This window comes from Corapipo altera, unplaced genomic scaffold (genome assembly GCF_003945725.1).
Source record: "Corapipo altera isolate COAL_440 unplaced genomic scaffold, ASM394572v1 44b, whole genome shotgun sequence".
Taxonomy (NCBI): domain Eukaryota; kingdom Metazoa; phylum Chordata; class Aves; order Passeriformes; family Pipridae; genus Corapipo; species Corapipo altera.
The window spans coordinates 1,691,384-1,718,724 of record NW_020884932.1 but is presented as its reverse complement, the minus strand read 5'-3'; the positions used below and the strand labels follow the sequence as shown (position 1 = coordinate 1,718,724).

Sequence of the window (27,341 nt, the reverse complement as noted above, 5' to 3'; positions counted from 1 at the left end):
CCTTCTCTCCCTGTCTGTGCCCCCCCATCTCCCTCAGGTCTTCATTGATATTTTTTCTGCAAGTTAGTTGTTAGAGGCAATGAAGCAACATTATTTTTCCTGATACTTTCAAGCTTAATGATATCTGGATTGAGTACTCTAATTCAGACTTTCACCTACTGAATATATCTGTTACTTTAGTTACCTTCCATATACTAATGATCTGAGATTACTGTGAATCCCTTCATTTGCCCTGGGCGAGGAATAAAATAAATGAGGAAGGAATTTTTGTTTGCCTAGAGGTGTCGATTCACTACATTTGGTTTTGGTCATTAAATGTGTAGCTTTACTTCTTTTCATCTGGTGTGTACATCCCACCAAATATCTGATTTATGATGTTTTTAGGGTCGCATTTTCCGAGACATCTCATTGCCTGAAGTGGGCCCAGCAGAGCGTTCTGCTTTGTATATTGCAATGATAGAAACTTTGGCTCTGTTGCACTCCTTTGAATTACAGTCATTGGGCCTCCAAGGATATGGTAGAGGACCAGGATACTGCAAAAGACAGGTAAAACTCTTCAAAAAATTCTCTTGTCTTGTTAGGTCTTAGAATATTTATTTGATTTGCAAGCTAAATTATTAATTATTAAAAACTTGTAAAAGTAACCAGCATATTTTAGCTATTAAACACCTTCACTTAATTCAACTATTTTGTGCACCGTGTAAGGCCACTGCTACATTCAGATTGATTCTATAGTGCTATGCTCAGGGAATAATACTAATTTGCTTTTGGAATAATATTAGATTTGGGCTGCATAAATAGGATTGAAATAGAAATTAGAGGTAGTCCTCATTGCATCTTTTGATCTCATAATTCACATTTGCAAATGCAGAGGTACTGGGTTTTACTGAATTCTCTTGTAACATGATAATAGTGAAAAACCAGAAGCACATGCTTCAGAATTTTGTGCTCTTTAAAAACTTGGGAATCAGTTGGAAAATCTGTTGAAGTGTTTGTATTTCTTTAGGTGTCAACTTGGAAAAAACAGTATGATGCAGCTGCTCATACAGATATTCCTGCCATGAACAAACTGGCTGAGTGGTTAGCAAACAACTTGCCACCTGATGATAATGAAGAAAGCCTGATTCATGGGGACATGAGGATAGATAACATCATCTTCCATCCAACAGAGGTATTTGAAACACTTCCATGTAATGGAACACTTCTGTGGATTATTTTAGTGCATGATACGTCTTTGAAAAGAGAGAAATAGGAGAGAAATTAACTCTTCTCTATACTGTGTATGGTATTTAGGTACCTAATACAGTCCTGGTTTTCATTGCAGGAGCTAGACAGAATTGATAGAATCATAGAATGGTTTGGGTTGGAAGAGACCTTAAAATCATCTAGTTCCTTGGCCGTGGGCAGGGACACATTTCACTAGACAAGGTTGCTCAGGGGCCCCATCTGGCCTGGCCTTGAAAGATACTCAATTTATTCACTAGTTCTAGTCCCTACTTCAAAGTTCAGGAATAAAACATTGTGTATGCATAAATCCTGTTGAATTCAGTGCAACTCAAGTCTCACTTCATTAACTACATAAGCATCTGATCCAAAGCCCATTTGACTGTGATATGGCTTCAATTAACAATGGCTTTTGGAGTAGGATCTGAATGCATGATACATGATACTAGTGGAAGCAAAGAAAAATCTTCCAAAACTGCTTAGTTATGGAGTACACATAGATCACAGAGACCCTGAAAAGGAAAAGAAAGAGGTGTTTTTTCTGGTTTTGGAAATAAATATGTGTTACCTATCTATCGACACAGTTGCGTTTTCATTATTTTTTCCAATACTATTTGCTGTGTTGTGACCAGAAGATATACCTGGGATTTGTGACCAAGACTCTGCAATGCCTATTTCACAGCAAAGCAACAGGTCCCATTGTTGTGCATGGATTAGTTGATAGACACATTAGTTGTAGGCTTAAATGTGCTGATTTGACCCCGAGAGCTGATTTGACCGAGATTTGGCAGTCTCGGGAACTCTCCCAGCTGTTCCTGATGCAGTTGAAGGAATTGGTCGAGCTGTACGTAGGTAATTTCAAGTAATATTTAGAAACTTCTCCTGTATAGGCAGGAGTGACCACGTAGGAAAGACTTTTGCACATAATTCAAGTAACCATGGATAGTGAGTAGGCTGGAGCAGTCGTTTAGATTGACAGACAAGCTGGATTGTAAGAATTTATCAGAATGACAGACTGGGGAGTCTCAGCACACCCAGCTGAAGACACCATTGCAAGGATGCTTGCAGCAGAAGCTTGTGTCACAGTCTGGGCAATGATTGACTTCCTGTTTAAGAAATTCAGTTCGCCATGTAAGTGTTAATCTATACATAATATTGTGATAAATTAGGGGGTTTGGTGCATGGTCTGTGAGTTTCTGTGCTAGAGGACCATGCAACAAGACTGGGGAAAAACACAGCAACTGTCAGTACTACTGTTCCTTAGGATATTTTAATTCAACCATATTTTGACTAGAAGAGTTTACAAGTTTCTGACAGGAAGAACACTACTCAAAAGTGTAGATTTAAATCAGATTTTCTTTGGCAGAATGCCTAGCTTTCTGCCCTTATGTGAATTTTAATTTTCTACAGATCCTTAAATAGGGCCAAAAGGAACTCTTTTTGTTGTAGACAGCTACAGTGTGTGTTTTCAATTTTAAATATATAGTAACCAAATAAAACTCGTGGATATTAAGTGGGTGGTGCATTTGTGGATGGAGAGGATTTGTCTTCTAGCACTCACTCGAGGTTTTTATTTTTATTTAAGGCTCGTGTTTTGGCAGTGCTGGACTGGGAACTTTCAACTGCTGGTCATCCTTTAGCAGATTTAGCATATGCCACTCAATTCTACTTTTGGCCTACATCTATTAAGGACATAGGTCAAGGATCTATCTTGGGTTTCAAAGGCACCATAGGTATGATAATGTAATCTTTTTGTTGAAACAAATTCTAGGGTTGATTTTTATTTGAAATGTTACCCTTATAAACAGGAATTAAATGATAAATCTACAAATATATAATTTTGCACTTGAAAATAACTCTTCCATGTTTTTTTCATTGTTGGAAGCATGGTGATAGAGAGGTTTTAGGTAGTTCTGTTTTAACAAGCTATGTCTTAGCCACCTTATGCTACTTTGGAAAAGGTTTAGTTTGAACCTTTCTTAGAGATAATGGAAGAGAACAGAAATTTAAATATAAATATAACTTTTATTTAAAAAAAAAATCCTACCCCCTTGCTGAAATTAGTTTCCTGACTGGAGTGGAGGTGAGGAATGGTAGGAATTGTCACAGTTACTTGAAATTCTGGCAAATCCTTTTTCCTTTTGTTTCCCATATCACAGTTACAGCATGAGAAATTACAAATCAGGGTGTTTACTATGTAAATGAAATATCTCATAAAGATGAAAAACTGTTGAAGAATAAGCTGGAAAAAAATTATAGAAAACCTTGAGTAGTCTAAAAAATTGTTGTTGTTTTTTTTTTTTTAGAAACTCCTTCATTTGAAGAACTGGTTTCCATTTACTGCCGCTGCCGGCGTATTAACACTACTTTATCCAACTTCAACTTTTTTCTTGCTTTGTCATATTTTAAAATGGCAGCAATAGCCCAGGTAATACACTCACATTTTGAGTGAAATATCACATATTTTTGTGTGTATATGGGTAGTTAATTTAGTCATGGATAATAATCATATATCTATACTATTGTCAGTTGGCTTGAGGGACAGGCTGGGCTTGCTTGCAGTATCATGTGCAGACATTTATATTTTCTTTTTTTATTTTTTTGTTTTCATCTATGACTTTTTGGGGTTTGCCTTTAGGTTGGTTTAGCTGGGGTATTTTTTTAACTCTTGTGCAGCAACTATCTCCATTATATCAGAGATGGACCAAAACCAATATTAGCATATCCCAGTAAAATTGTCTGGGTGCTAAGTTTTTCCTTTTAAGAGTATGTGCATTTAAGTGTTACTTTCGTAGTTGAAGAAATCACCAGTGTGTTAAAGAGACAATTTTAAATGCATAATTATACCATATATGCCTTTCTTTTGGTTTTAGGGTATATATGCTAGATATCTCATTGGAAATGCTTCTGCAGAGAATAGTCATGAATTTGCTAAGATTGTGAAGCCTTTGGCAGAGAGAGGGTTAGAGCTCTCAAAAAGGTAAGAGTGATCTAAACTACTGGTCAACAGTAAGGCAAAGCTTTTACAACATCTTCATTTGTTTGAATGCCTGTGTAAGGCAGCTTATGTTATTATGAGGGAAAATCTGGTCTTACTTGTTATTCCATTGAGTGTTCTTCCCTAGGTCATCTTTCAGCAGCACACAGCACATTTCTGGAGAGCTCTTCCATCAAAGTAGGAAAGGCCAAGAGATTTTGCTGAAGGTCAAACAGTTCATGAAGCAGCACATTTATCCAGCTGAGAAGGTAAAAGCTTTTAGTTAACCTATTTTTAAGGGAACTTTTTCAGACTAGACTTTATAAAAATGTAAAACTATGTATAGAAGTCATATTTTCCACGTAGAAAATTGGTTCAGCTTTTAGCCTTATGGAAGCACAGATGACTTCTGTTGCAGAACTGGTTTCTTTGGCTTTCTGTTTTGGGGGTTTTTGTTGTTGGTTGGTTGGTTGGTTGGTTGGTTGGTTTTGGCAGTCAGGCAGAAATGCAGAGAACATATTAATCTAAAAGATTTATGAATGCATCTGCCTATCATAAGGAGGGGTTAAGGGCAGTAACTCTTGATATGCAAAGTTTCTTAAAAGTCTGTCTGTGACTGGTTTTGGATTGTAGTTTAGGACTGTCCAAGGAAGCCTTGCAATAATCAAAGTACTTGCTTTAAAAAGAAATGGACCACAAAGTTTTGCAGATGAGTAGTGTTGTGCTTGTAAGTTATTTCTGATAACAGGAATTGTGAATCAGGACTTCTAAATTTTACTTGGGCATTTGTCTTATTGTGTCTTTTACAGAAGAGAGAACTACTTTTATTCATTCTTTAACTAATTCTGGGTGAGGTTTGAAGTACTGTACCTCACTAAACCATACTTGTGGAAATACTAAGATTACTGAATATATAGTTTTACTTATAATCACTGGTACTCAGAATGACTGCTGACATAATCTGTTAAGAAATTATTTTGACAGAAAGAGAAAATGTATTCTTTGTGGGGTTTTTCTCTGTTAACAAAAGATTAACTGGCTTATGTATTTGAATGTTGTGACAGGAAACCTGAATCTTTAGTGTCATTATGTCAGGCATTCATTTGTGCTTTTACTTTTGGTTTCATGCCTCTTGTGTGTACTGCTGGTAACAGGTGCTTTTATCATCAGAAAACACTGACCCTCTAGCATCATCACCACATACTTTAAACAAACCCAAATAATTGTATGAAATAAAATACTGATTGGGGTCATCTCTGGGATGCATTTGAAGTCTTGCAGAATGAATAGGTTGCAGTTTGGTTTTCAATTATACATTTAATTTTATAATACAGCTCACTATATAATGAAAACCTATAATGAATATTTCTTTAATTGGTTTCTTGGTGCACAGGACTGGAAGAGACATCATATTATTAGTTCTGTGTTACATGTGTTCTTAATTTAAACAGCATCTTTTTAATTGTTTCTCTAAGGAAATAATAAAATACTATACTGAACATGGAAATACTGAGGAAAAATGGAAGAAACCACCACTTCTTGAGAAACTGAAGGTATGGGACAGTAAATATTCTTAGCATTCTAGCAGTAAAAGAGCACAGACATAGAGCAGAAGAATGACATATCATGCTGGAGAAGTTACTCTGTATGGAAAGAAACAGTGTGAGGAATAGTGAAAGGAAAGGAAGAGAGAAATGTGCAAAAGGTGAGAGAAATGAGAGAGGAGTAAAACAAAGTGAGTTCTGTGAGGAGTGTGTCTGAATTTTGAATCAAAGATTGTACCTATTATTTCAAAATAGCTATTGAAAAAAGGCATGAGATGTATTAGACAGCGGGAAGGAAGGAAGTGTCTTGCAAGCCAGAATTTATTTTTCTGTTTTTTAAGATTTATTGGTATTTTTGGTATTATTATATGGTATTTTTCTCTGTTGATTCTTGCAACAGGAAATGGCAAAAGCAGAAGGTCTGTGGAACCTTTTTCTTCCAGATGTCAGTGGTCTCAGCCAGCTTGACTACGCCCTAATAGCTGAGGAGACAGGGAAATGCCTCATTGCTCCTGAGGTTTTTAACTGTCATGCACCAGGTTAGCAGCCCTGTCCCATAACTACAGCACTGAGAGCATTTAAAAGTTGGTCGTCTTGCACCTTATGAGTTGTGTGTCTCAAGAAGTAAACATGACTTCTGATTTCTTACAGATACTGGAAACATGGAGGTCCTCCACATGTATGGGACTGAAGAGCAAAAGAAAGAGTGGCTGGAGCCTCTCCTGGAAGGGAAGATTAGTTCTTGCTTCTGCATGACAGGTAAATTTTTCTCCAGAAGAAAGTTAGAGGCAATTGACAAAAACTTTAAATGGTATATGCAAAAAGTAGAAAACTTCAAGTTGTGTGTTAATGAATTAATACAAAAATTTCCATTGTATCTGTGAATGTGTTTGAATATAAAATCTATGAGGTGTGAATGCAGAGTGAAGCACCCTTGCTGCCCTTCCCAGTAGTTACCATTTTTCATGGTTACAATACTATTTGCTTTCTATATATCTTCAGTTTATTTTTAGTACTAGTAAAATACATTTTATAGTACCAAACAGATTTACAGTAGAGCTCACCCTTTTTTATAATATGCTTTGGGGTTCTTTAGAAACGTACAATTAGGTACAAGTATGATTACTATGATTAAGTTGTGTAGTTTTGCAGTATGTCATAGGTAGAGGTTTTAAGATAGAACCTGGAGGTAACTTGCTTTATGTCCATAGCTCAGCATTGTAATAATTTTTGCTCTTGAAAGCATGTGGCATTCAACATCTTTGGAAAGTCTGGCTCTTGCTGTAGAAAGGTAGCTTTGGAATGTCTGATGTCAAAATCTTGATCTTCCTATGTCAGATGGTGTCAAGAGAACTCAGCCTTGCAGAGCTGAACCCTTATTTTGCAAATTCTGTTTCACTGTGTTCCCCAAGAGGAAAGAGATGCTTTTACTTTAAAGCAAAAGCATTTGCCTATTAAAAAAAAGTAATGGTGAAAGGAGAGAGGAAGAATCTTTCCTGTTCCAAATAATCCATCGATGACATTTTGCTGACAGCTTTGTATACTCTATTTCACGTACTATCATAAAATTAGTTTCAATCTCTTCATTTTCACTTGAGAAGAGCCCAGGGGAAGAAAAAGTCTGAGGAGAGACATGACTGTTTTCTCTAAGTACATTGGAAGGATAAAAGATTTGAAAAGATCAGGAAAGGAAGAAAGCTGTTGATGGTAATGGATAATCTGAGCCCAAGAACAAGTGCATTTAAACTGGCTACGAATAACAGGTTGTTGGAAAATAGAAAGTCTTTCGACCACCAACAGTGAGGTTCTGAAAACAACTTTTCTACTGGGAGTGAAACTGTGTTACTGTTAGAGTATATCTACAGCCCTATGTTTGTGGAGGTAGTACCACCTCTTCATTTAACCCAGTGGTTTGGTTTTGTTTTTACCTTTAACACAGAACCTGATGTGGCTTCAAGTGATGCCACCAATATGCAATGCAGCATTGAGCGAGATGGAAACAGTTATGTGATCAAAGGCAAGAAGTGGTGGAGCAGTGGTAAGTGTGGAAACCCTAAATAAGAATGGCTAAGCCTAAATTTTTTTCCAACAACTCTTAAAACAAAAATATTTATGCTTCATTTCTGAGATGGAAATTTGTCTTTTCTTGAGTAAAGGCAATAGAATTTAAAACAACAGAAAGAGCTGAATTGAGCTTTTGTCCTATGAATCAAAGTCCAAGACTCAAATTCAATTTGGAGGCTTGGATGCTTTTTGGAACCTCTGAATTTTGTTCACAGAATGTATACCACTGTTATTCTCTACACATTACCTCTTTCTGTCAGGTAACTCACACATTTATGTTCATACCCTTTAAACTTTGTTTTTATGAAGCTGTCTTCAGCAGTTTGGGTGTGAGGTTTGAGTATACTGTGTAGTTACAGTAAAATGTGGCTGTTTTTTAAAGTAGCCTGTGATGCTCTTGGGCTGAGTATTTCAGGACATTTGCTTATATGATAATTTCCAGTAAAATCAATGGATTGTACTATAAGTGGTAAATGTCCCTGATACTGTAGTACTGTTACATTTTTGCCAAAACATGTGTGACAGCAACTTGAAAGTCATCATTCTGTGGGAGTTTGGAAGCCAAGTAAATAAACTGAATTGTTAAATTTGAATGTTTCATTAACGTACAGGAATGTGTCAGCTACCTACTGATACATGCTTGTGCAATACCGAGACTCACCAGAAGATAGATCTCTCTCTCTTTTCTTCTCCCGTAAAACAGGAGGCATGGTATCTTGTCCCCTGACCCAAGAGTGTCACTTAACTGCTGGCTGCTACCTTTGCTTTGGGTCAGTGTCTCCCAGCTGTGCATTTCAGTCCCTGAGGAAGTAATGGGAAAGTTTGTAGGAGGTCATACGTGCAAAATAATATTCATAAAATTAGTTATGTGAATTATAAAAGGGAGAGTTAACATAAAGAAAGCATGATTTCGTTTGTTTTAATTCTGATAAAAACAGTTGGGACAGTCAGATTTGCATAAAGATAGAGGCATAAAAGGCTCTGCAATTTCAAGAAGTTTGAGAAACAATGTTCATTTGACTTTGTCTTAGTCAGAGTCTCCCTTTCTGCCTGGTTTGGATTTTTTTGTTTGTTTTGGAGATTTTTCTTTCATTTGTTTGGGTTCTTTTGGTTTTGGTTGTTTTGGTTTTTTTTTTCCTTTTTACTCTGAGTGGGGCATTAGGACATTGGATGTTTGGAAATTCCAGAAGCCTGACAGCCTGGTCAGAACGTCACTCTGTGAGCAGCTGCTCTGTATTTGTGAAGACAAGCCGTAAATCACACATGCAAGGAGACAGTTACTTTGTGGAAGAACTGGAGTTTCTTTCCATACTCTACATGGGTGTTCTGCTTGTGTACAGTAAATCCAGTATGGCTTAAATATGTCAGATTTATGGTGTATTTGTAGACCTTCTGTCAAGCACTTCTGACTTACCCATTCACGCCCTAGTATTTCTCAAAACGATGGGCAGAAATTCTGCGAGCTTTTGTCATCCAAACAGGGAGAAGCAGCTCATGTCTTGTTTGTGCTCCTGTTTTCTGTTGTTTAGGAGCTTTTTCTTCCAGTCCATAGTTGTGTAACTTGGAACAGTGTCTAAAAATGATTCTTGTTGGCTTTCATAAGGCGTAGATCAGGCATTTTGTGAGAGCCCACGGGATGTTTGAAGACAAGGACAATGTGCTGTAACACCCCATTTTCATTTTGAAAGCTAAGCTAATATGTCAGCATATTTGAAATGCTTCCAGTGACTCACGGAAAACTGCTGTTTTCCTGGAATTCCTGCCAACGCTGTGGCAGGAGACAGCTTTGGTACCTCTCTGTGTAAAAACTGTAAATCCATGAGCCTCTCTGATTTGTCAAGCAAGGCCTCTACACTTTGCTGGTTGGTAAATGCCTATGATGATGAGAGATGTCAGTACCTACTAAAACAAAACAAACAAAACATAAAGTATGAACAAACAAAAGCCAGTGCATTTTTTGTTCTTTGACTTTATTGAATCTCCGTATATTTTAGCAGATACAGTTATTGCAGTGCTTGATGAATTTTAAAAATTCTGAATAGAAATTCCAAGCCCTGTATCTGGAGATTACCTTAACTTTTTCTTACATTTACAGAGATCTAGAACCTGCCTCCCATAGAGCACTGGCCTTGTTGAAGTTTAGGGTAAGCAGAAAAGGAGAGGTGAAAGGTCATTTTTCTGTAGTTATGGAGAAGGACTTGCTGCTTTTTCTGGAGGCTGTTGTTGTTGCTATACATATGTGGAAACACATAGAGAATGGCTTTTTCTCCCCCTCTGTCCCTCTCAACTCTCAGCCACAAACTTACATATCATTTCAAGCTGCAAGGAATGATATGGAATGATAGCTGATTTGAAAAATGGAACTCAGTTATTAGGCAGATGTTCTAAAGTTTTACAAAATAGTTGGAGAAACACAAGAGTATTAACTTTTGGTACAAAAGTTCCTGTACTGCTGTTTTATTGATGATGGTTTCTTTCTCTGTTTTAATTAGATGTTTAGACTTGTACAGATTGTTCATTACACAGCTATTTAATTGCCTAGTAGACGTTAAAATTTCAATCTTGGCTTTTTTAGGTGTTTGGGTTGTGTTGTAGTGGGGTTTGTTTGAGGTTTTGTTGTTTAGTAAATATCTCTATTGTTTCTCAAAATTTCAGTGTCTAGTTCTTGCATGATGTTTAATTCTGATAAACACGTTCCACTTCGAACTGCTCTGTAGTGTATTGGCTAGTGTACAGGTTCAAAAATTCATCTGAAAGTTGACCTGCAGAGAAACAGCTGCTGAAACAATACCCCCCTAGAATTAGTGAACAATTCCCTTGGTTATATAAGATGATGAAAGTAATGGAGAGTCTATATAGTGAAACTAATTGTTTCTTCTGTCTGATCGTCATAATTCATAGAAATTTCTTCAGGTCTTCCATTCTGCTGTTGTCTTCTCCAGTACCCATAATTTTTTGCAATTTTCATAATATGCATTTTGAAAGAAGCACCCAGAAAGGCATAGAGAATAGGGTTCAGGCAGGTGTGAAACAAAGCTATGCTCTTGGTGACCTGGAGTGCAACATCTATGGTTTTACTTGTGTTGCAGTCAGTGATCAACATATAGATGATATCTATGGCTCGCCAGAACTTCACAATGTTGTAAGGTAGCTGAGTGATTATGAAAGTAGCCACTACTGCCAGCAGAACCATGAAAGGTCTAGACTTTTTAACATTTGCAGATCTAAAGATTGCCCAAGCAGTGGCGGAATAGCAGATCAGCATTACTAGGAAAGGAAGCAGAAATTCCAGGATAATTTCCAGGATTTGAATGGTTGATTTTAAGAGTGTTTCCATGTTCATTGGAAATACAGGAAGGCATTCATTCCTGTCATTGTGGTTTTTGACTTGATTAAATACTAGTTCAGGGATACTGAGGAAGATGGCAGACAGCCAGACACAGATGCAGGTAACACTGCAGTGTTTGCCAATTCTTCTACGGCCCCGGGATTCAGAAGTGGCCCTATATCTATCAACACTGATACAGGCCAGGAACAGCATGCTGGAGCTGAAATTCATGGTGTACAGAGAAGAAGTGAGCTTGCACAGTGAGTTTCCAAGTTCCCATCCCTGCACTGCATTCGCAGCCCAAAAAGGGAGGGTGAAGAGCAGGAGCAAATCGGCAATGGCGAGGTGCATGATGTACACATCTGTCTTAGTCTTCGATTTCTTGCAGTAGGCGTAAATTGCAACCACTAATGAATTTCCAGCGACTCCCACGGTGAAGGCCAGTGCATAGAACGCAGGAAGGAATAATTTGGTGAAATTTCTCACATCGCTTTTTTCACAGAGAAGTTCATATGAAGTGTAATCTATAACATGGTTGAGATCGTCCTCCTCATCCCCAGTCCAGTAATCAGTTGAGTTATTCATATCTCAGCCTATGGCAAAGCTACAAGACACAAAAAAGGGGGGAGAAGGGGATACCGAAGGGGATACTGAGTTTAAGCTGTAAAATTCCTGTTGCAAATAAACCCCTCCTTCGGGGTTGCTTATACATCTCAAATTTAAAGAATTTGGATATTGAGAATACATTTGTGAATAATCAAAGTAGAGCTAAATGGTAATGGAGGCATAACAGACCATCTCAAATTCTCACATGGAATAGAGTAACTGACAACATCTATGTGTGCAGTACAATGTTAAATGTATTCAACAGAAATGCTTTCATTAACCTTGGCATTTGAGATTGCAAGATGCTTGGAGTGCCCCTCACTGATTTCCACATTTCAGTCAAGGAGCCGTCATTGCTTTAGCTGCTCTGTCTCAGTTATGTTTGATAATATTCCATTGCAACATAACTTTATCTGTACCTTTATAGGGTTGGAATTACAGTTTTCTGTCTACAGTCTCTGCAAAGCAAGGAGTACCGGTTGAAGGCTGTAAATGCTGTTAAAATTGAATGCATAGCACGAGCAGATTAAAATTGAGAGACAAACAGTAGTATTTGGTGCCTGCTGTCATAAATTTTGACACATTTCAGATATGAGGATAATATAAGGAGAGTGTTTTTGTTTCTCAGGCACACATATACATACCCACTGCATAAAGTACAGCAGTGGAGTCTGTTGCTGAACCAGCAGTAGGACAAACTTAGTTTAGTCTCTATCCCCCAAAGCCAGCTTTGCCCACATGGAATTTCTTACAGAAGCAGATAGCTGCAGGTACACAGCTGGAGGCTTCTCAAGATGTTATGAGAGAAAGGAATTTTATCTCATGCAAACTGCCCACAAGTACCCAAACAGCTCAGAAGCTCTGCTGTTTTTTCCAGTACAATCTCATGACAAATTTACTCCGTAAACACTAAGGCTGTGTTTTCACTGCCAGCTTAGGGCTGAAGTTCCTGTCTTCAGATTGTATCTTAAGCAAGTTGTGTCCTACAGTATTCTTTTCCTATAATTGTGTTCACTGACTAATGTGCTGAAATTCTTTCTATTGTAAACTACAGTCCTCCAGTGCCCTGTTTTCTTGAAATAAATGGGATTAAGGTTTCTTAACTGCAGTAGCAGAAACTAGCTGAGAACAAAAAACATATGCCCCCTTTCTCATCATCTACAGTGTTTCAGAATATGAGGTCAGTGTTGCTGAGAGCAGATTCTTATCTGATATTCTGCCCCAGAGCTACAATTCAGCTTTTTCAAGCTTGCAAGAAACCCCAAATATAATTTCTGGTTTTTAGACAATGGTTGAAATGAAAGGTTGCCAAATCTTTATTATAAACAGTATCTCTTTAATTTTTTTAATGTGTTTTGTCTACCAGGAAAAAATAAGTTACTGATTGATCTCATAATAAGGGATGCAGACCAACTAAATAGAGAGAAAGTAATAATTTCTGTGTTTGTTTGATTTTTTTTTCAGTGATTCTGATAGCCAAATATTTTAAGAATTGTATTAATTTGAAATTAACTGTTTGATTTGGCTTCATCCTTACTGACTTTGTTGGATTATTCTGTTAACATTTCAAAACACTCCCCATTAAACTTTAAACAGTGATCACTCTTATTTTAAGTCTTGTAATCTGCCATTTACTGTTGCCTAAATGAGATATGCAGAATGGAAAAGTACAATCATTCTATTTAGTACTTTGGCAAGGGATGTTCTATGCCTAACAAGCTCTGTTAGCAGGATTCTCCAGCAGCAGTAATCTTTTGCAGCTTTATGGTACTTTGAGGAGGGATTTAGTTATCAGCAGGAAGCGAATCTTTTTTAGTAGAAGAGTAACTGCTACAAGGAGGGTTTAATCCACTTAGCTGAAATTTGAAGAAAATTAGAAGTTAAACTGAAAAGATTTAGTTGTGGTCTTAAAGCACTTAATTACAGAATCCAGCTGGGAATGCTTAATCAAATTGGATCACTAGCGAATTTGCTTGAAAGCAAAGCTGTAAACATTTCAGTGCTAACTCTAAGAAGTCTGTATGATAAAGCACTTTGGCTGTCACTCTGTGCTTTGCTGCCTGATGGACTTTTGCCTGACCTGAGCTTTTGACAGAAACAAAGTTACCTAAAATGCAGCGGTTGATATTTCTCCCTTAAAAACACATTTCTGTTTTGGCTAACATACGTATTCCTATTTGTGATTCCTGTTGCTGTTGTTTCTCAGGCACACATATATGTGCCCCCTACAAAAAGCAGATTAGCCCCTTTTGAGTTGGGTGTTGAACACTGGTGGAACAAGCTTAGTTTAGTCTCCATCCCACACAGAGAGCCATGCCCACGTGGAATCTCTTACAGAAGCAGATTGCTACGGGTACACTGCATCTTGCAGCTGGAGGTTTCTCAGGATGTTATGACGGAAAGGAATCTTATCATGTACAAACTACCCACAAGAACCCAAATAGCTCAGAAGCTCTGCTGATTTTTCAAATACTGTTTTCTAGGAGGTATATTCATAGATATATTAACTCTGCAACTGCATGTTTTCTTGCAGAATTATTCCAGCCTTCCAGTCAAATACAAATTCAATGTGTTTAAACTTGACATGGGATTGTATGAATGCATGTTGAATGAAGTTAATATCCCCAGTTTAAACAGAAAGATTTTTTTTCTCTAATGAATTAAGCAAAATTCTGTCCTACTCAACAAATCTAATTTTGATACTGGAAATGAGCATGTGCCCTAGTGAAATGATGTCTCTCTGTAAAGCCAACTTAACTAAGAGTAAATGTATGTAAATAAGCTAAGTATATCACACAATATACAGAACAGTAAATATTAAACCAAAACTAACCTTATTTTGTCAGCAGATGAGTAGCAGGTACTGCAATTGAGATGTGCTTCGGTGGAGTGGTCTGAATTGGTCTGACACATTGCATTTTGTCTTCAAGCACCACACCCTCATCTGGAAGTCAGTTGCACTTTCATTATGACTTGCCAGTTAAAAAAAAAAAATTAAAAAATTATACTTTCCTGGAAACTCTTCTCATGTTGAACACGTACACTTCCTACGTTCCTCCCTCTTCCAACCGAATGTGAGTGTTCTTTGGAAGGTCAGGACTCTCTTACTATTTCACTGTGCTGTTGGTTGTTTTATTCCTGCAAGTCCAAATTTTTTTTTTACATCATCAAAAGGCTTTTAGCAAACCACACATTTAAAAGGTAAAAAGGAGAGAAAGAGGGGTAGGTCCATCTGGAGCTGAGTTACTGCCCCAGAGTCCATAGGGAGTCACTATTTTCCTTCCTCGGGGCACTACTTTGCTTTTGATGGCTGCCTACATAAGGTTTTAAGGGATCCTTGTACCACTCCTTCAAGTAACTTTTTAGGGGGTACAATAGAAAAATGAGTTTGGTTTTTCTGAGAAGGGGGAGGTGGTTCCTTCAGTATGTGAAACCAGAAAGATGGTAAGAAAAATATGTGAAGGCAAGTGGTAAATTGTCAACCAGACTATAAAGCAGATAAAGCAGATAATCCTGCATCCTGTGGGAGAGTTCAGGGACTTAATGTTGTCAGTCAGACCTGGAATCAAATTAGCTTGGTAACATTTCTACAGAAACTGCAAGCCAGACGGATACTGTAGAAGAAAACTAGGAAGATGCTATTACATCCATGAGGTTTCTTCTACTTGCAGTGTGCTGTCTACATTATAGAGAGTCAAAACTTTTATAGGAAAGGGTAGATGGAGACAATCTTCACTTTACATGCATATACTAGTATTTCTGCACTGAGGTGTGGACTTACCTCTACTAAGAATTCCTGAAATGATTGATTTTGCTTAAATTTACACAGTCTCTACAGCTTCAAATTGTTGTCTTGTGCAAGAGTACCTTGTGCAGAGTGTCAGGAACCTTCTGTGATCTGTTTGGTTAGAGAATGGTGCTGATAACACTGAGGCTGTGGGTTTGATCCCCACACAGGCCGTTCACTTAAGAGCTGGACTCAGTGATCCTTGTGTGTCCCTTCCAACTAAGAATATTTTGTGAAGTCTGTGAAATCCAGCTTTGTTTGAGTTATCCTGTAGCAGTCTAGTGAGTTTCAGTAAATGCAATATTGAAACCAAACAACGGAGAGAGATATTGAGCAGACCAGAGGTCAGATTTTGGTTTTTCTGGCACTCTGATGCACCTGCCACAGCTGGGTTAGCCATCTGTGTGTGCTTCAGTTATTCTGAAATATGTGAAAGGAAAGGTTCTTTTAAATGGTCAGTTAAGAATGTAATGGGCAGATGTTTTCCAAATACTTAATTTTCATTCAGAACGAGAAGGTAAAATGGGCTGGGAGAAGAATTGGAGTCTAGAGAAAGAGTGCCACAATATTTGTGCATCTTTCTGCAATTTTTTCGTCTTGAGTTATCACAGTACTTCAGTGTTATTCTTCGTGGGGGCAGATAAGACATTTGGGTTGCTTCCAGCTTATGTCCTTGCAAGTCATGTCATGGCTTAGAGCCCTGAGCTATATCTCTTTAAAATAAATGGTCCTCTCAGTTCTAAATAGGCTTGGTCTCAATATGGTCCCCAACAAGATAGAATAATCACTCTAGAACTGAGAATGCTCCCGGGGAATTGTGTATTGCCTGCAGAAGTCCCCAAGAGGTTCTTTGTGCAGACTGTAGGAAGGCAGCTAGTGTAATTCCTGCACTGTTTGTTGCAGTGCCTAAGCTCCTTGTAACTTTGCAGAGTGCAGGGAGAACAGAACCTTCTAGTCAGAACCTTCTAGACTGAAATAATACTGTCATCTGTGTGTTTCAGGAGGACTCTGTGGGCTCAAAAATAACAAAAATTTTTTAATAAGTAAGAGTGAATGCAAAATGGATCATATTTAACTAAAAGCACTTGGGACTGTGGAAAAGTGGCATGAAGGTTGAGGGGGAAAGAACGTTCCTAAGCTCAGCAGCTGCTCTCACTGGCACCATCTGAGCCTGTGAGCTCCAGCAGCCACATGCAGTGGCAGGACTTGCATAGCCCTTGCAGCTGCAGAACCCCAGCATTGCCTCTGTCTTTACTGTTTGATTTCAGCTACGTTATAATATTTATCATACATGAGTCAGATGCCTGTAGGGTTATCTGGAGAAGATGAGATAAAACTGTAGAATACCATATGCTAGTGGATAGGAATTACTGCAGCCTCTTGAGAAGGTTGTGTGGGATGTCCCTTTTCTTCATTAGGAGATCCCCACATCTCAGTCAGTACCACAGTACCATCCACCCTACTTGGTCCAGTTTCTTCTTGTAGGAGGGTGCAGAATGTGTTTATCAGTACCCGTCTAGGAATCTGACAAGTGTGTAATGTCACCACAGCCCCCTTATCTTTAGCAGAGAGAAGGAACCCACTGAGCTGACAGTGCAGCAGCCAACATGGCAAGAATCATAGGTATTCTGGGCATTCAGGTAGTAGTTTATCCTGCCTTAGTCATCTGAGACTCAAAAAAATTGAAGACCGAATGCTGAAAAATAGGTAACTGGATTACAAGAATGAAAGCGCTAGTGGCTTCTGAAAGCAGGCTATATGGCAGCTTCTTTAAGTACAGGTTGTACTTCTGTGTCTGTGCCATATTTAGTACCCTTTCTACCAGAAATATAAATTGATTGTGTGAAGATCAGTAATCTTAAGCATGTTATGCTCCAGATAACAAAGACTAGGCTTCTAGTAGGATTGTGGCCAACCCTCTAAGCACATTTTAAAATACCATTGTCTTTGCCTATCTGAGTGCCATGAAGAGTTAGAAAGTATAACAAGTCAGTTAAACTTAAGATGTTTCCCAGTGTAGCAGCATTGTTGTTTAAAAGTTTTGTACAGATTGTAGTGTCATATATGGAAAACTTTATTGAAAAGCTTATCAGTATGGAAATATGGTTAAAACTGATCTTCTAAAATATCTATTTGTTCAATTGTGAGTTTCTTGCAAAATTACTTCTAACTCCTAACACATAACAGGCTTCTGTGACTCTTCCCCTCATCCCGCAGCAGCTTCTTTGAATTCTGTAAGTAATGTAAAAATGCCATTTATAAATGAGAGATTTATTCCATCCAGGCTGTTGGCATTCCTTCCAAAGCATTGAAGTCTTTCAGTGTCTTGCATTAGATCAGAACTTCTTTCTGGCTTTTATAGGTCAAAGTCACATAAAATTTGTTTTAGGTTTCCCGGACTTCAGACTCTAAGGAGTGGAAAGGCCAGGAATCTGCCTTCCTTTGCTGGGCTCAGATAGGAATAAGAACAGATGAAATGGAGGTATTCATTTGCCTTCCAGAAATTTGTACAAATTATTTAGGGAATCTAACCAGATGTTTAGCTCTCGGTGAACTTCTCACTGAGTTCAAGATGAAAGCTTTCTCTGGTTGGGTTCTTTTTCATACAACATGGTGAAATTTGCCTTTTTTTGAAGCAGGGATGTGACTTGAGGATTATTTACAAAACAGTTTTTAAAGAGATTCCAGAAAGTCAAAAATATATTTTGTTTTAAACCTCACTTCAAGGTAGATCTGGTTTAGAAAATTGATCTCAGGCAATTCTTTACCTTCTGTGGAAAGGAGAAGAATCAAATACCCCTTACACAGAGAGGCAGTGTTTCTCTGTGCAGGGTAGTTTGGGATCTACCTTTTTTTTTTTTTTTTAACCAAGCTGATTTATCCTCCCTGCCAAAGCTTTTCACTCAGATTTTTAGCTCATTAGCATTGTACAGCTCATGGGCCACAAAAATAACCCCACTCTGGAAACAATGGATGAATATCATATTACAAGAGAGGAAAGTAAACAGCCAGCAGTCTGGCCCTCAAAACAGGCAGTGTTTATCAGAATGAAATAAATCTCTCTCCTGCTTCCTGGCCATCACAGTGGCTGTTTGTAGGAGGAAATAGCTCAGCTCAAAGCCAGGTGGTTGTATTGTCTAGACCACAGGCTCCCAAACCTTGTTCTAACAGCTGCCAAAGATAAAAAGTTTGTTTCTGACCTCAGAACAAACTGAATTGGTATAGATCAAACCTTGAATTAAATCTCTGCAAAGCTTGTCATCTGCATTGAGATGCAATAAAAAAGTTACTGATTGTTACATCCATCAGGTATTTTCCCTACCTTTGTGAGGCTTTGAAAGGAATGAGAGCATGCTTTGGTACCAAGAAATCTTAAAAGAAAAAGACAGTAAAGATTAAGGTTCGTAGAAATTTTAATCAACGGTAGAGTCTTCTTTAGGACTTGTAAATTAAAATGCTGACTTTGTGCTACAAAAGTATAATAAATATGTCTGTATAACAAACATTTCAAATAATGTTATCAATGGTTTGAAATGCTAGCAGACTATTTTCAGGTAAAAATTTCCACTTAGAGCCTTCTTTGAAGTGCAATCTAAAATCATTTTTGTAAAGGTGGAAAAAACCTGCATTCCAGGGAAGTTATGCTGACGTAGTAGCAAAGTCATCAGGGTAACCCTTTGATAGTCTTATTTGCGTAATTTAGTTATAATCCCATTGGCGTTCCATTCCCACATAGACCCTCCAGTCTTTATAGTTTAAAGATGTTTTTAAAGAAGTTTTCCTTTTGAAATAGCAGCGTCTCGCTTTGAGAGATGTGTTTTTTCATCACACTTATTTGCTCAGCTGTAATGGAGACAGAAGTAATTAGATTCCATTTCAAATATCTTCTTGTTCCTTTTTCATCAGAATGGATAATGGAGCTGGATCCTGGAGGGTTTGGATGTTTGGATTTTCATGTTCCCCTTCCCACAAGTCAACTCCCTTTTACATGTTGAGTAGTAAAGAGGTATTTTGTTTCAGCCTTGATAACTCAGAGTGACGACACAGCAGTAGATTGTATCTCCTGTATCAGGAAAGGAAGGCAGTAAGATTTCTTGTTATGAAGCTTCATTTGATTCTACACTGAGATTTTTAAATTGAAAACTAATTTTGTATTTTTCACGTTTTTTAAGGTGCTGGGAACCCAAATTGCAAAGTTGCAATTGTAATGGGCAAAACCAAAAACTCCTCAGCATCCAGGTAAGGATTCCTAAGAGATTCAAGGAGTTACCTAAAACTCGTTCCCTGGAGGAGTCACTGCTTGAGAAAACTTTATTGAGTGAAATGCCATTAATTGCCTTGATCAGTTGGATATACTCGTGAATTAGAGAGGAGTTTAAACCCCTGCATGTGTCTGTTGGTGCCCAAGCTCCTGTTTTGCCATCAGCTGGTGATGACTGAAACCTCCCAACCTTTCTACTGTTGTCATCTTGCATTGGAATGCTTTCCACCCCCATCCATTGCACCAGCTCTAGTGTTTGTGCAGCTGTGTGATGAATTGGGTAGGAAATTTTGAGGGGGGTTTAGCTAACTTTATCTTGGTCACATAACTTTTAGTCTGCATCGGTTTTTTAACCAACAACTATCTCTGGCTTACAATTTCTTTTATAAGTGTAGTATATAAATCAGTTAACATAAGGTAGAATTGCTGGTTTAAATAATAAATCCAAAACTTTTCAGAGCTTCCCTGAACAGAATGGTTGTAAGTGGCACACCGGAGACCTGAATTTATTTACTAAGTTTTTCACAAAGTAATCTGTAGGTATAGAAAGTTAAGTTTGTACCATGAGATGTTGGTTATGTGAAGTTGTGTAAGCAGAGAGCATTGCAGATCTTTAATCAGACTTACTCATTCCACTCGTGTATGTGTAAACATAATACTTACCTCTTCTTCTTTAAAATAAACATGTTGTTCAACTTATTACCGAACTAAAATTGCCTTTTGCAAAAACTTACGCAAGTGATGAATTAAATGCTCCATGTTTGGTTCTATTAAAATCACATGGCGTTTAATGCAAAAGAATTGGAACATTTATATCTCTGAGTTGGATTTTAGCCCAAATACCAAGGATTATCTGAAGTTTTTGGCTTTGGCTAGGTTCCATTGAAAAGCAAACAGTAAGTTGCCTACAGCAGACAGGATGGTTTGCCCAGCAGCTGTACAGATGTTGGCATCTGTTGAGCTCTTGGAAGCTGAAGAGAAGTTCTTGGAGGGGGTAACGTGACACTCTACTTGCTGGAACTGGAGGCTGCATTCAGGGACCTAGGGCATCACCTCCAGTTCTGTGTGACTAATAACTGACCTTAAATATTCGTAAGGAATGTAAACATGGGGATTTTTTCCCCTAAACTATAGGCAAGCCAAGATGATGATTCTGATAATGCTGTTTTAAGGACAAAACAGAAAGGCAGGGCTAGGAGAATTGACTGGGTGATACAGAAGTACATACACAGAAGGTACAGCAGTAGGAGTTTGGTGCATTGTGTGCCAGTAATACATTTTCACTTGTTGACTGGTGGTTCAAGGAGTGTTGAAGCCCCACTATGTGTGAGGAGGATGGTGGAGATGCTACAGGTAAATCTCAGCACTGGCTTTATGCAAGTGCTAAACTGAGGATAGAAGATAAAAAAAGCAGAGGAAGGGGACAGGCAGCAGACTCAGAGTTAAACGTAACAGGTGCATTTTGTCTTGATCAGGTACAAGCAGCACAGTATGATTATTGTTCCCATGGACACTCCAGGGCTGAAGCTGATAAGACCCCTCTCGGTGTTTGGCTATCTGGGTAGGTGATCATATTTATCAGATATATGTGTGTTAATTTGTTAGCAGTCTCAGAAGCTGCTGTAATGTTAATAAATATTGTATATGAAATAAATCAGTAAAATGCATATATAGAAAAAGGGTTGGAAGGAATTGAAGACTATGTTTTTATCCTCCTTTGTTTTACTCTGCTGTTGTGTTTTCTGTCCCTGTAGATGAGATCCATGGAGGACATTTTGAGATACACTTCAGTGATGTCCGAGTGCCTGTCTCCAACATAATCCTGGGTGAGTTTCAGCACTAATTCATTTCTAATACATATAGCAATGAACCAAACTTTATGAAAGAGCGGTTTATTTAATGAACCATGAGAAGTAATTGTAAACAGCTGTGGTCAGTTGAGCCAGGGTCTCAAACGCATGTAAGAGGGAGCCCAATCTTCCTTTAGCAGCCTATCTGCTACTTGAACGTACCTTATTTAGAGCAGGAGGAAGCAGGGCAACTGTGGCTGTCATTCAAATATCACTGCCCTGAAGTAGAGCAAAGCAAAATCTGTCAGTGGCACTTTTTCCCCAAAAACAGTTCTCATAGACGTCACAGACGTCTCTACTCTATGGCCAGTTCTTAGCAGTAGTGAAAAAAAGAAAGAATAAGCAGCACTGTGGCCCTTTGCAGGGAGAACTCTTTTCTACTTCTCTTACTTAATATAAATCCTGATTTCTTCTATTTCCTCTCTGCTTCTTTTGTTTTGCTCAAAGAGCTTTCTCTCTTGAGTAGCCCTAGGACCTGGAAACCTTGAAGTCTTCCCTCAGATACTCATTCCAAATCTTATAGATGTATTTTTCCATGGAAGATTAACAAAATTTAATTTCAATCAGCTAAATCAAACCTTCTCAAAAACCGTCTTGGAGTGTGCTTTGTGATGTAAGCATTATTAATAGTGTGTCAATATAGATCTGGTTGGAGTAAACAAGCAAGAGTTCTGCAAAATAAACTTTTAAGCAGCTCGCCTTTACCTCTGGTGCTGTGAGCACACTTCTGCTCGGAGCCATGGATCATTTCAAGAGAGAGTCATGGAGTCTTCACGTGCCTGTTTTATTTTTCCAACCAGGTGAGGGCAGGGGGTTTGAGATAGCTCAAGGTCGGCTCGGGCCAGGCCGGATTCACCACTGCATGAGGTCCCTCGGTGCAGCTGAAACTGCTTTAGAGATAATGTGCCAGCGCTCTGCACAGAGGGAGACTTTCGGGAAGAAGCTGTATCAGCACGTAAGCACGTTCCCTGTCTCAATTCACATGCTCCAGGCAGTGACCTTTGTTTTGCCCACACACAACCTTGTGATTCTGATAAGGGACACAGAAGTAGATGTGCCCTAACCTTGAATTCCTACTCATAAGGCTTCGGATGGCAAAGGAAAAAATCACATTGTAAGGCTGTGATTTTTCACTATAACCTATGGGATCTTTTTTCTTTTTTTCCTTTGCAATGAATTGGATATCCTTGCCTGGATTTGAATACAGATTTTGTCACTGCATGTTTTTCTGTGCTTTCACTGACCTATTTGGACAGGTATTTTTTCAGGTATACAGCTTATGTTTCTATAGTTACGGTATAAATTCTCCATTTTTATGTATACCGTTTGTCACCTGAATGTCTCCATTCGCAATCACTGGAAACACTCAGGGGTCTAAATCTGACTGAAAATTTTATTTCTTCAATCAATTATTTGTAGATACTTATGAAAGTACAGACCAAACTAAGGGCATGTTGCGATTTTTGCTCTTATTTTGCTCTGGAATTGAAATACTGTTTCATGAGCAACTGCTTGCTAAAATAATAAAAATATGACAATCTGCCTTCTGTAGGAGGAACCATCAGCATTTGGGAGTTGGCCTCTCACATTTCAAGTGTTCCTCAGTTTTCCCAACAGCTGGGATGACTTTATTGGAAAAAACAAGTAAAAGCAATGGAAAAAGGAAACTATATTAATATCTGGCACAGAGTGTAGCAAATTGTTTGTACAGATCCAGAAGGAACAACCTTACATATCTGTTTTCCAGTCACATCCTTGCCAAACTTCCATTCACCAGCGTAACCTAGAATTATTCAGAGCTGCATGAGGCACATTCTGTTTTCTCAGAAGTTTGTTACATTAACAACAATGTTCGATGGAGCCACAGGCACGACGTGGAGGCAGCTGCAGAGACAGAGTAGGTTCTGCACAGCTTGAGGATAACTAAGGAAAAGGTGAGGTTGGCAGCTGCTTTGAGTAACAGGCTGCCTGTCACCACCACCCATGGGGCAGTCAGACCCTGGGAGCTGCAGGCAGAAGAGCATATCTGAACACTCCCACCCTCGTTCTGACCATCTTTGTTGGCACAAGCTAAACTGAGCCTCCAGACTTCGCACTGAGGCAAGTGCTGTACATTTGCTTGTATGTCCTGTGCCCGCCAAGGCTACAAATGCAGAGCCCCAAGAGAAGTGTGTCTCTGAGGCTGGCTTAGGCTCCAGACAGCTTTTGCACTGACAAGCATCACACATTTTTTCTACAGTGGTATGTTAGCTGCAGGGGGAAATTAGGCAAGAGGAGCCGGGAAGGGCTGCCAAGACTGTTAGTTTCATGTTGGATCAAGAACGCTTCTAATTTATCATCAGGCAGATGCAGCAGGCACCACCCTGCAGGTGTTCTGGCTCTGTCTGTCACACACCACCACCAGCAGTTTAAGCAAAGTAGAAGGAATTCCTCTCCCCTTTCTCCCCACTGTTTTATACTGGGGCTTGTTACAGGGCGAGAGGGCTGCGAGTGCAGTTAGTGGGTAAAGGAAAGCAGGGAGTGAAAACCAGACTTCAGGAAAATGGCCAGCATGCAGTGTGTCTGACCAGGACTTCAAAAGTGTGCCAGAATCTGCAGGTTTTCCCTTTTAATTCTTTCCTACCAGGAAAAGAATTACTCTATCTTGAGTATTTTTTAGTGTTTTCTTTATTATTCCTCATATTGGATGACATCCATCAAACTACCTTAAATTTGCACACGAGTGTCTCTAAGTTGACAGAGCATACACCTGCTGAGGAGCAGATGCACTTTAGGATGTGCTCAGAGGTATTAACTGACGTTCCCCTTGCTGGCTTTGGTTTCTGCAGGAAGTTGTTGCCCACTGGATTGCCGAATGCCGCCTCAGCATAGAACAGGCTCGTCTGCTCACACTGAAAACAGCCAGGAAGATTGACATGTTGGGCAACAGAAAAGCAAGAAAAGAGGTGAATTTCTTCTTTTTTTTGCAGCTAGTACATGGGGGATGCAAAATCTGTGCATTCAACTGGTTGAAAGACAAACTAAAACATATTGTTAAACATTATTATTCTAATTGTAGAGCATGACTTCATGTTGAAAACAGAGAGCCTTAAGATATGCTTTTAATTGTCAGAGGATTGGGGAGTGAGCTCAGAAACTTCAAGATGAATCTGTTCAAGCATTGCTTGCTTGTTTCAACATAGTAGGATAGTTTTGGGTGACTGGAAACAGTTTTACCATACCCAGGGAATAGGAACAGCAGAGCCCTCATCCAACGCTGAGAGGAAGGAATGTACTGTGAGATAATAATCTTCAGTAGAGCTGTTAGGTAAATATTCTCGCTTATGAAAGTACTACTGATATTGTGAGTTCTCTTCTAATTACAGGTAGCCATGACCAAAGTGGTTGTTCCACGAGCTGTGCTTAAAGTGATTGACTGTGCAGTTCAAGTGTGCGGTGGAGCTGGAGTTTCTCAGGATTTTCCTTTGGCTTTTATGTGAGTAAAGGGAGACTTACCTGTAGATTCTAAGTATTCCCTCTAAGATCATTTTATAACACCAGTACATGCTGTTTCACCTCAGCTAGCTTGAAATAATAGTCCATATGCCTTTAAGCTATAAAACTTAAACCAATTGTTTTTAGAGTTTAATTTTAGTGCAATTACCCTTACCGGAAAACCCCAGAACCTGGCACTTGGTCTAAAATAGTTCTTATCAGCAGCAAAGAGGATCTGCATCTAAAGATTAATCTTATCCCTTATGGCCTTCGGGAGAAGCAAAACTTCTGAATTCCCAGCCCACCCATCTCAATCCTGCCAGGAAGATTTCATTGCAGTATCTCCTGTGTGATAGCACTTTTCCAAGAAACCAGTGTTAGAAGGATTCTGTAGTAAAACCAGTGCTGAAAGCTCCCAACTGTCAGACCCTCTGGCTGCTGTGGCAGGGTCAGAAACCTGCCCCTAATTCAGCTCTCCCAACACAGGTTTGCTTATATCCGGACCTTGCGCCTGGCAGATGGGCCTGATGAAGTTCATCTCTCAACAATTGCAAGGTGGGAACTGCTTGACCAGTCAAAGAAGCTGACTGCAAAAATCTAATGGCAGCATAGAACCTTCTCAAATGGAATGGAATATTTAGGAAAGGGTTTTTTTCCAGTTGTTTAAGGTAAAATTGAATGAATACAAAAACTTGAAGCATTTCTTCTCTCACTCTTTACTTATAATTATTACACTTTAGAATCATGGGCTTGCTTTCAAGAATTAGCAGAATAGTATCTAACAACTTTTCTGGGTTCTTTGTAACACTAAATAAAATCTCTTTTCTAATAGGCCTAAACTGCTTTCTTTGTTCTGAGCCAAAGCCCTTTATCCTTTCATTGTAGGCAAAGCAGTTCTGAGTCAGAAGTCCCGCACAATTTAGTTTATTGCAAGCTAGGCTAAACTTTTAGTTTTTGATTAAATGACAAACACTGAAGGTAATGCCTTTCTTTCCTTTTTCCACAGTTCAGCTGTACTCCAACCCTCTCTCCTCCCCAGTTCCTGCTCTCAGCTGCTCTTCTAATCCTTCCCCCAGCTCCCCCTCAAGTGAAGCTCAGGGCAGCCCAGGAGACTGGGGTCAGCATGTAGCTAGATCAGTTTGTCTGCCACTCCTTGCTTCTTACTCCTTTGCTGCATTTCTCCAAATGGATCTCCTCACACTTTTTCTTATTGGTGTTCCTTTTGTCTTCCCTTGCATCTTTATTCTGTTTCCTTTTGTGCACCCTCACAAGCCTCCTCCTGTCTCCTGGTCCAAGCTACTCCCACCCTTAAATATGTCTAAGCACAGGTGGCACCTTCCCCCTCCAAGGAGCTGAAGCTTTGGCTGGCACCAGCAGCGACGGACATGGGGCAGTTTATGGCCTCTTCTGCTACCGAAACAGGCTCTGCCATTTATGCCCAATACACCTTTATGAAGTTCTCAAAGGTTCCTCAGCTCTGGTCCTGTAATAATCCTCTTTGACATTAGTTACTTACAAGAGAACTTGCCCCTGCAGGAACAGAATCAGGCAGATCCTGGCATATTGTGCCGTTGGTAGCCCTACTTCCTGTAAAGTTAGAATAATCACTTTTCAACTTATACAGGACTGATCAACATTTAACTAAAGGGTACAAGTGTTTACTGTTTGTGTGAACAAACAAGCCCCCCCTCCAAGTTCCTCCCTGCTGGAGCTTGGAGAGAACACACTCTGCTTGGCTCAGTCTTCAGGGTGAGGCTGCAGCCAGTTCTGTCCTTGAGCCCACAGCCTGAAGGGTGCCCAGCTATAGCTGTGGTAGTCAGTCAGGGTGGTACACATACACAGTACCTGGAGCTGCAGGCATTCCACAAAGTTTCTTACCTCATATTGATTCATTATACTTAAAAACAAGATTATAATGTCTTTTGGGAAAACAGTAATTCTTGTTTACGTTTTCATCCACCTTACTTTCCTCTTGCTGCCTGCCAAGAATGTTTCCTAGGAAGCTGGGAGTGTTACTAAGTCAGCGGCTGAAATGCACTTCAAATACAAAATCACCTGCGCTGTATGTGGTTCAGGAGTTGTGCTCCAGGCTGTCAAAACCTGCACAATGTGTTTTCCCAATGAAGAATGTCCAGAGACCATATTTAGCCATGTTCCAATTAGGATCTCTGAACACCCTCATTTCCTACACCTTCAAAGAACAGCTACACAAGAACAACACCTTTA

General features: G+C 39.1%; 2 protein-coding genes across 2 annotated transcripts in view; one reads left to right on the top strand and one right to left on the bottom strand.

The window, feature by feature from the left end:
- ACAD11 (acyl-CoA dehydrogenase family member 11) overlaps window positions 1-25,954 on the top strand; it is a 30,026-nt gene extending 4,072 nt beyond the window's left edge. Inside the window, exons 4-20 of the mRNA XM_027659411.1 lie at window positions 385-546; window positions 1,007-1,171; window positions 2,810-2,957; window positions 3,531-3,652; window positions 4,098-4,204; window positions 4,350-4,470; window positions 5,677-5,754; window positions 6,146-6,284; window positions 6,397-6,504; window positions 7,685-7,783; window positions 19,703-19,769; window positions 21,267-21,352; window positions 21,546-21,617; window positions 22,442-22,596; window positions 24,470-24,586; window positions 25,007-25,116; window positions 25,602-25,954. Coding sequence (XP_027515212.1) covers window positions 385-546; window positions 1,007-1,171; window positions 2,810-2,957; window positions 3,531-3,652; window positions 4,098-4,204; window positions 4,350-4,470; window positions 5,677-5,754; window positions 6,146-6,284; window positions 6,397-6,504; window positions 7,685-7,783; window positions 19,703-19,769; window positions 21,267-21,352; window positions 21,546-21,617; window positions 22,442-22,596; window positions 24,470-24,586; window positions 25,007-25,116; window positions 25,602-25,716 — 1,971 coding nt within the window. The 3' untranslated portion in view covers window positions 25,717-25,954. The remainder of the gene's footprint in view (window positions 1-384; window positions 547-1,006; window positions 1,172-2,809; window positions 2,958-3,530; window positions 3,653-4,097; window positions 4,205-4,349; window positions 4,471-5,676; window positions 5,755-6,145; window positions 6,285-6,396; window positions 6,505-7,684; window positions 7,784-19,702; window positions 19,770-21,266; window positions 21,353-21,545; window positions 21,618-22,441; window positions 22,597-24,469; window positions 24,587-25,006; window positions 25,117-25,601) is intronic.
- Window positions 9,775-15,285, bottom strand: ACKR4 (atypical chemokine receptor 4). Its single transcript, XM_027659412.1, is given in 2 exon segments — window positions 9,775-11,741; window positions 14,577-15,285. Coding segments are annotated over 2 exon segments (1,161 nt in total). The 5' UTR covers window positions 14,657-15,285; the 3' UTR covers window positions 9,775-10,660.
- Window positions 25,955-27,341: the final 1,387 nt, after the last annotated feature.